This window comes from Scomber japonicus, chromosome 14 (assembly GCF_027409825.1).
Source record: "Scomber japonicus isolate fScoJap1 chromosome 14, fScoJap1.pri, whole genome shotgun sequence".
NCBI classification, from domain to species: domain Eukaryota; kingdom Metazoa; phylum Chordata; class Actinopteri; order Scombriformes; family Scombridae; genus Scomber; species Scomber japonicus.
This window is the reverse complement of record NC_070591.1, coordinates 4,385,560-4,395,294: the sequence shown is the minus strand read 5'-3', so window position 1 is coordinate 4,395,294 and position 9,735 is coordinate 4,385,560. Positions and strand designations below refer to the sequence as shown.

At 38.3% G+C, this 9,735-nt stretch overlaps 1 protein-coding gene across 1 annotated transcript; it reads right to left on the bottom strand.

The window, feature by feature from the left end:
- Positions 1-615: 615 nt before the first annotated feature.
- On the bottom strand, positions 616-4,726 carry LOC128373280 (mas-related G-protein coupled receptor member B5-like). Its single transcript, XM_053333570.1, has 3 exons — positions 4,571-4,726; positions 3,578-3,762; positions 616-1,084 (listed from the first exon to the last, which is right to left on the bottom strand). Exons 1-3 carry the CDS (start codon positions 4,724-4,726, stop codon positions 616-618), a joined length of 810 nt encoding a protein of 269 aa, XP_053189545.1.
- Between the last annotated feature and the right edge of the window lie 5,009 nt (positions 4,727-9,735).

Below are 9,735 nucleotides of genomic sequence, written 5' to 3'. Positions count from 1 at the left end.
TTTCCACACACCAGATGATACAATCTAACCACAGTGCATTGTGACATGCTGTCATGTTGTTAATAACACAGTCCAATAATTCGTTAATTTGCAGTCAGAATTTTATTCGTTGACGAACAAACATCCTCAGAACCAAAACAACACAGACTCGACCGTCAGCAGAGAGGTGGCAGATAAGAGGTAACTATTTCACATGGAATGCTAATAAAAAAGTAAAGTAAACAATGAAAACAGGGCTTTTAATCCAGAATGGACAGGAAGCTACATGTTCATCCTTCCAGAGCTCAAGACCTGTATGTCTCATACGGTCTGAGACGGTGGCCAAAAGCTTTCTGTAATGCACTTTTAAAAAAAATGCCATCTATATTTGATAATGTTCTTAACATATTATTTTATATTTTCATTTTATTATTTATTTAAATCCCACAAGTTCAGTGTAAATACTAATGAATTAATTATACTGTGTTTATTTGACAGTCTACGATCCAGCCACAGATGCTGATGTAACTACAATGCTACTTCAAGGTACTGAGAAATAATAGGGACATTATGATGTTCTGCACCTTCACATATCCCTGGTCTACATGCTGTCATCATTTAGATGATGCCCTGCTGCTATTCCTGCTGTGTTTCCGTCCTGCAAAAACACACTGAGGCTAAAATCTTGTCTATGGCCCATTTTCTCATGAACACATACAGAACCAAGTCTCCAAGAGGATTGAAAAAGATGAATGCAAAAGGGCTAGTCATAGTATGATCCGGTGTTATGGTCCAAATTATGTAGGGCAGGAACAGCAGTGTGTAATTAAGCAACACCAGAATCGTAGCTCCAACAACTTGTCGTTTTTCCTCAGAGGACACAGAGATGGCAGCAGACAGGCCTTTAAAGATCCCAACCACAGAGAAGATGAGCACAGGGAAGGGGAGGAGGAAGATTACTGCAATGGGCTTGACTCCACAGCCACTGAATAAGGCAGAACAGATAACGACCAAAGCTAAGACCCAGACCACAACACAGACCACCACTGAGACCTTCACGGTTCTTCTGATGCGGTACCACAGAGGCCAGGCGATGAGCAAATACCTGTAATACAAGATAGAAAAATAGATCATCTTAATATCATCAGTTCCAGTATAATCAGGATCTCAAGGATGCTTCATCAACATTAGTTTGAATACGATTGTGACAGTTCCTCTGCTTTGCTGCTCTCCTCTCTGCTGTGTTCTGTCTACAGACACCAGGGGTCCGTTCCATAAAGCAAGCTCTGAAAAGCGGCTCAAGACAGGCTCAAGTATTCAGACTAATTGCGTGTGCACTCAATCAAACAAATTCAAAATGACAAAATCTACCACAAAAGAGCCACAGAGCAGCAGCAGTCTCTAGCACACACTTCTGAAGACATATGAAGGATTTAAACATATGATCACAACAAACAATAAATAAAATCCAGGAGAAAAGGCTGGCAGGAAATTGCTGATCGATTGAATAGGTCTGTTCTGTCTCTGAAGGTGTGCTCTTGTTGCAGAGCCCTGCGTACTATAGCAGCTCTGTCATGTACAACCTCCTCAATCAAGGGACAGGCCTTGACTAACAGAGAAACAGTGCATGGGTTGGGGTTGTTACTGGACCTTAATCAATTAACAGAAAAAGAGAAACGCCTAGACATGCATCCACTAAACACAGCTTAGTTTACTTTTATGACATTATTTTAAATGTACCTATCAATAACCAATACCTTTAAAACAGCGTTTCCTACCAGTTAAAGGCATGGATTTAAATAGTACATCTCTTATCCAAATATTTTTGCAGTTGTTCAATATTTATGAGGCTGTTATTCTGTCAGGCCTCAATGTTCAATATTATGAACACACACACACACACACATATATATATATATATATATATATATATATATATATATATATATATATATATATATATATGTATACAGTAGTAGCCACTTCAAAGTTTCCATTCAAGCTGAAACCAGCTGAATGGCCAGCCAAGTTCCAGTGGCTGGAGCAACCCCTCCTTCTCCTGGTCGTGTCTATCTTTTCCTGTAAACCCATCTATTCATTGTAATATAGGGTATGACCAGGAGAACGCGTTTCTGTCACAAAATAGCCCACATTCTGATGTTCTATGAATTTTTATTGACCGGTCATCCGAAATTTGTCTTATCATCTAACACAAAAAACGAAGAAAAAAAAAAGCCTTTTCATATTTCAATTTTAGGCTCAGAAAAATAATACGAAATGGCAAAAATGGGCCACAGGACTGTATTTCATTTTAGGCAATTATACAGCGCATTTGTGCCAGCCGACCCTGGTCTATTCAGTGCATGCTTTAAGCCAGGTAAGCCCATCCACTTTATTAGCATTATCATTGCTCAACTTTTTGTTTGGGCTTAATGAGATATTTGGTTCCATTGCCGCACAAATCATGCACAGAGATTCAGAATCAGAATAGTGTTCATGGACGATGGAACTATTTTCTGAGAAGGGTCACTGAGCTTTCATAATGGCCTAATGTCTCCTGCGTCATGGTGCTGCGCAGCCAGGTTTTCAGCCTGCGCAAGGCTGAGAAAGAGCGCTCAGATGCTGCGACAGATATGGGCCAGACAGAGTTTAATGAGCATTAATTATATGAAAAATATAAGTCAGACAATAACAGATTTGTTATTATTATTACAGTAACTAACTAGTTAATTAACTATTGGTGTAAAACTGAAAACTCAACCATACATATGTGCTGGACATAGTGGGGGCACTACACACCTCACTCACTTAGAAAAGGACAGCCTCATCTTTTCTATGAGCAGTGGGTCTAAACACACTGCTCCTCCCCATGGACAAATGAGGCATTGCAGCTGGTTTTCACTCAGGCAGCTTAGGGGCGTTTTCAGTCGGGGCCTCATTGACAATTTCATCGCTGGGGGATCACATTAACCCCCTGCGCCCATTATCGGCCAGCCAAGGTCCTGTCAGGGACCAGTCATGGAGCCATCAAGGAAACACAGGAACTTTGAAGTGGCTTCATCTGTATATACATATATATATATATATATATATATATGTATATATATATATATACACATGTATATATATATATATATATATATATATACATGCATATACACACATGTATATATATATATATATACCAATTGAAGTAGTTTTCTTTATGATCCAGCAGAGGGAGCTCTAAGACTTCACCAGGTCCACCTGTTGCATGCCCTGCTGACCTACTAATAAACAAAGGTAACTAAACACCAAACCATCTGAACAGCTGTGTGTGGAAGTATTTTGGGTTCCACACTGTGGACGGCAAAGTCCACTCTGTAAAACATGCTAGCTAACCAAGCCACTGAGCCAGTGGAGGTGGAGGCAACACAGAAGAGCAGAGCAGCGCCAAATGTACAACCTCATTTGACTGCATATTATTCAGCACACTCAGTCTGGTGTCAGTGACATTCATATTAATAAATTAATTGCAGGTCTTTACAACTTTGTTCAAACATTTTTGAAAAAGTGACAACCCTAGCAATACACACATAATAAGAAAACAGATAGTTACCTTTCCAGGGAAATACAGACCATGAAGCAGATACTGGCCATTAGACCAATGAGGTAAATTAAGACGGTGATGAAGAACAGAAGACGCTTGGGTTTTCCCAACCACGTCGCCATGTAACAGAGCTGAATAAAGTCAGAGATGAGAAGGTTGATGACGTAGATTGGAGCAACGTGATCATGACGTACCTGCAGGAGAACATGAATAGAAAAAGCACTTCAATTGTAAACATGCTGCTCTGAACTTAGTCATGTCTCTGAATATTGTGTAAATGGAATTTTAGGATTGGGCAACATCTTGAAATTATTTGATTAATAATGTCAACAATAATGTCTAAATTGTAAAACTGAGTTATTACAAATGAACAAAAAGGTTGTTTTAAGTCAAAAAGTAACACAGATGGTAACTAACCATATCAGTCATAATGATACTACTAAATAATAATAATACTAAATACTATAAAAACCTGATCATTAAAGTCTACTGATTGATCCCTATATAAAAAACTTTGAGTTCTCTTGTTGAGAATTCCTCATATTGATCAGACCAAGATGTTCAAAAGAGGGTTTCTTAAAAGGCACCTTTACAATTACAACATTTATTTTAATTATTTATTAAATACACCTACCTTTAACACCTGCCTTTAAAGGACTTGACCAGAAATTTTTGTACATTTTTCTTATTTCTTCTTTGTCAACAAATGTCATGTGCAGAGCCAAACCACCAAGCATGTGTGCATGTATCCAAATCTGTTTTATCTTGATCCTAAATAAGTTACAGTAACCAGGAACAAAAGAACATATCTTCCAGTGCGGCTGTTCATTTACATGTTCTTAATGGTTTTTGGTAACAACTGAGGTCTACAGCACAGAGGAAGATATATCAGGCTTGATTTTGCTGAAAATTCGAACAATATAGAAAATTGCGAACCAAGTCCTTTAACTCCAAAATCTATTAAGATCCATCACTATATAATATTCGGTATAATGTACACACCAGAGAATACAGATAGAAGATGGCCTGTATGATCAAAGGAAGACAGATGACGATGACGATCCAAAACACAATACATAGCTGAATCGGTGGCTCAATTATATCACTATCATGATAGCTGTTGTTCTGGAAAGTGTTGTTGCTGTACTGTTCCCCCATTCTTCAGAAACCTATGAGGTTATAAAGAGAAATACATATACATATTTCTATATGAGTGTGTGTGTGTCTATCTGTCATATACTATATACATAGCTAGATAGCTAGCTAGCTAGCTAGCTAGATTGATATAGACACACACACACACACACACACACACACACACACATAGGAAAGTGATAGCATCATTGTCCAAATACACTTCAGTAGTAAATGAACACATCACCTTTCTGCATATTCATCTTAATGACTGTTTCAGTTTTCTTGTATTAAGTTTCTACATGTACCAATACCTCTGAACTGGTCTGTTAATCAACAATAAAGTGATAAATGTAGTAAATGTACCTTTGAAAGCTGCAGGACCACAACCTGAATGACTTCTGTATGCTGATGTCTGTTTTCTGTCCTCTGCCTCCAGCCAGTATGCAGAATATATCCGCTGTGTGTTTGGTGTATGTGGGCAGATAATCTACATCTGTATTTGACGTGCAGTTGTGTGTCATCATGGTTTCTTGATAACCAATGTCCTCCTGTGGTTTTTCTACAAAAAGACCTTTTTGTTTTACTGAGTAAACTTATGTATGTGCACGTAGCATCCAATAAGAGAAAAAAAGGCACTGAAGTATAAACATATTGTAAATAAGTAAACAGAGTTAATTTAAAATCAGACATCACAAAGTGCTTCACAATACAAGATAAATTGATAATTGGCAGACGTCTCATAAAAGATATGCCTCCATTTTACTAACTGTAAGCATAATCTGCACAGACAGCTGTTTAAATTACACATCTATCAATATCTTGCTGGCTGTGTGCCTGTTTTCAACTTATTAACTGTACTGATCAAGGCTCCCAGTCTGCCAGTGATCTTGCCTGTTTCACTACAGGCAGCTTCCTCTCACTAACCCTAACCCTAACCCTAATCCAACTGTTTTGGTTCAGTACATCCCTGCTGTCGGTCAGCCATCTCGCTCTCTATGTGGATTCCCAGTTAGAGGCTTAGGGTGAGCCACACAGGTCACAACATATATAACTCTCTCTGTCTGCAATGAGTAATGGGAATCAGTACCTGGTTTGTTGACTGAGGGTTAAGCATAGGCTAGAACGCAAAGAATCAAATGACTGAAACTGTACTAAACTGCTTTTTTTAATTCTGCAGTTTGGTCCAGATGTCCTGCATCATGTCCACCATCCTGCATGTCCTCTTCCTGTCTCGTATACACACACGTCTGTATGTACTTTATCGCTGCTTGTGTTTGATAATTTGTAGTTGGGTGATAGATGTTATATCTTAAAGAGAAGTAGTTTTGCTATTAATGTATTGCAGTAAAGTCTGCCTGCAGGCCAACTTCTGTTTAAACCACATACCTTTCTACTACGAGGCTCATGTTATAGCATCTTAAAACACATTACAAACAAAACATAGACAAAAAACAGTTCTGTTTGTACGCTGTAATAAATAAAGGTTGTTAAACAGAGCAAAGAATGATGTTTCAGTATCTCTTGCTGTAACTGTTGGCAAACTCTCATGAACAGGAAGACTGAGGCTTACTCTTGCATGCAAGGTCTGATCAGTCTGTGATAACATGGTGTGAGACGCTGGTGTGCATAACCAACTTTGTTATCAGGGTTATAACATGGAAACACTGACAGTAATTTGTGCCAGCAAATAAAACCACATTTATGGAAAATATGCAATGATGAAATACACTGGATCCTTTAACCTATGACTAATTTGCTGTTGCAAATGATGAGTATATGAGCTTAATTTTTAATAACAGAAACTTTTTTTAACTGATTGTCAGGTGTCTTATTATATCAGTCACCATCTTGCCCCCTTTCCTTTCTATTTCTCTGACTTTCTTCCTTCCTTTACTCTTCTAACTTCCTCTGCCTACACAGAGCTGACTGTCAACATGCCGTCATCATTTGCAGCAAATGCAAAAGGGTTAGAGAGGTATAATCTTGTGTTGTGCCAAAAAATTATATAAGGCAGGAACAGCAGTGTGTAATTAAGCAACACCAGAATTGTAGCTCCAACAATTCGTCGTTTTTCCTCAGAGGACACAGAGATGGCAGCAGACAGGCCTTTAAAGACACCAACCACAGAGAAGATGAGCACGGGGAAGGGGAGGAGAAGGATGATTTCAATGAGCATGGTCTCACCAGCACAGAAAATGGCAAAACAGATAATGACCAAAGCTAAGACCCAGGCCTTTAAAGATCCCAACCACAGAGAAGATGAGCACAGGGAAGGGGAGGAGAAGGATTACTGCTTTAACTATGGTGCTTTCTTGACTGAATCTGGCAAGTTTAGTTTAGAGTAATTTCTCCTTAAAACAAAATGTTTCCATACGTGAATCATTTTTAGAGAATATGATCTACGAGGTTACATGTACAAACATATACCTGTAACAAGGAAAGTATTAGAAATTATTTGATTAATTCAAATTATTGTTTTTCTACACTACGTAAAATGTCCAGCCACAACAGTCCTGTAAACTGAAACACACATATGACACATGCTATCTGTCTATCTCATAGTGAATGAAAACACCCACTGTGTGTTTGATGTCTATGGACAGATAGTCTACATCAGTATATGTACCTGCATTCGTGCGTCATAGTGTTTTTTTCCTGTGGTTTTTCTACAAAAATGCACTTTGGTTTTAGTATGTAAGCTTATCTATGTGCATGAAGCATCCAACAAAAAAGAGAAAAAGTTAAGCAATGATGAACATAATGTAATTAAGTAAACACCAAAAAAAAAAAGAAAAAAGAAAGGAACCAATAATAACAAATGAAAACCAGATAACAGACATTAGAGCAATTAAACATATAAACCATCATGACGCTTTTTCCAGGCTTCAGATACATGTTTAGCAAACATAAAGACATTAAAGTTAAACAACCAGTCCATTCTGTCATCATCAGAGCACCAGAACATTTCTGGGTTTATTAATTAATTTAAATAGCACCTGTCTAGATCAGACAAGATAAAAGACATAGTAATATATAAAAAAGACACTAAGAGTAATGCATTAAATAGTTTAAGTAGCTAGTTTGTAGCTGTTTTAAAGATGCCCACAGATCCTAAATCCAATGACAGTTTCAGAGTGCAGGAGCCTCAATTTTAAAGGTACAGTCTGCTTTAGTTTTGAGTCTGGAGTGAAGAACTACTAACAAGAGGTCTTAGAGAAATAATAAGATATAGCAGACCTTACATTGAATGATGAAGCCTCCCCATCTGCCTGTGATCTTGCCTATTTTGGTTCAGTAAATGGCTTCTGTCGGTCAGCCTGGTAAAGACCCGCTGCTGTCCCTGCTGAAAAATGGCTGGTTTTGTTAACAGAAATGTCCAAAATATGTCTGCCTTCCTATCTGGATTCCCAGTTGGAGGCTTCGTGTGAGTCACACAGATCACAACATCAATAACTCATCTCCCTAACCCTAACCCTATCAACAACCCCAACCCTAACCCTAACAACAACGCTAACCCTAACCCTATCAACAACCCTAACCCTAATAACAACCCTATCCCTAACAACAACCCTAACCCTAACCCTAACAACAACCCTAACCCTAATCCTATCAACAACCCTAACCCTAATGCTAACCCTAACCCTAATAACAACCCTAACAACAACCCTAACAACAACCCTAACCCTATCAACAACCCCAACCCTAAACCTAACCCTAACCCTAACCCTAATAACAACCCTAACCCTAACACTAATGGTAATCCTAACAACAACTCCAACACTAACCCTAATAGTAACCCTAACCCTATCAACAACCCCAACCCTAATCCTATCCCTATCAACAACTCCAACCCTAACCCTAATCCTATCAACAACCCCAACCCTAACACTAATGGTAATCCTAACAACAACTCCAACACTAACCCTAACCCTATCAACAACCCCAACCCTAACCCTAACCCTATCAACAACCCTAACCCTAACACTAATGGTAATCCTAACAACAACCCTAACCCTAATGCTAACCCTAACCCTAACCCTAATGCTAACCCTAACCCTAACCCTAACCCTAACACTAATGGTAACCCTAACAACAACTCCAACACTAACCCTAATCCTATCAACAACCCCAACCCTAACACTAATGGTAATCCTAACAACAACTCCAACACTAACCCTAATCCTATCAACAACCCCAACCCTAACACTAATGGTAATCCTAACAACAACTCCAACACTAACCCTAATCCTATCAACAACCCTAACCCTAACACTAATGGTAATCCTAACAACAACCCTAACCCTAATGCTAACCCTAACCCTAACCCTAATGCTAACCCTAACCCTAACCCTAACCCTAACACTAATGGTAACCCTAACAACAACTCCAACACTAACCCTAATCCTAACAACAACCCTAACCCTAACCCTAACCCTAACCCTAACCCTAATGCTAACCCTAATCCTAACCCTAATGCTAACCCTAACCCTAACACTAATGGTGACCCTAACAACAACTCCAACACTAACCCTAACCCTAACCCTAACAACAAACAAACACTTAACTTAAGGCTTGAAAGTGTGAGGGAAGTATGAATATATAAAAATGGTTGTATGAACTGAATTTGGGTTCACCTGTTAATTGTGACACTCTCGCAACTATGATTGCTGTGTTCACAATCGGCAACCGAGAAATCTTGCACAGGGTATCTTTAACAATGTGTTGTATTTTAAAAGTTTGTTATATTATCCATTGTGTCAAATTGTCCTGTGAAAAGTAACTAAAGCTATCAAATAAATGTAGTGGAGTAGAAAGTACAGTAAGGAAGTATAAAGTAAATAAGATAAAGTAATGAGTAATCAGCTCACACCATAAAACAGCTTGAGTTTAATTAATTTATAAGGTACTTCAAGCTTTATAGTTTATTTAATGTCGTTTTAACTTTAATCCACAAGTCCTTAACTTAAGTGTTAACTGGTTGTTCTGTCCTATTACTAGTAGCTAACATATTACTGTTTATGTCAATAAAA

Bases quoted from the DNA above. Each gene is read 5' to 3' on its own strand.
- LOC128373280 (XM_053333570.1), bottom strand. From the start codon at position 4,726: ATGGGGGAACAGTACAGCAACAACACTTTCCAGAACAACAGCTATCAT. The intron at 3,763-4,570 runs GTGTGTACATTA...GTTCTCCTGCAG, and splicing joins TCTTCTATCTGTATTCTCTG to GTACGTCATGATCACGTTGC. The intron at 1,085-3,577 runs GTAACTATCTGT...CTTGTATTACAG, and splicing joins GTCTGTATTTCCCTGGAAAG to GTATTTGCTCATCGCCTGGC.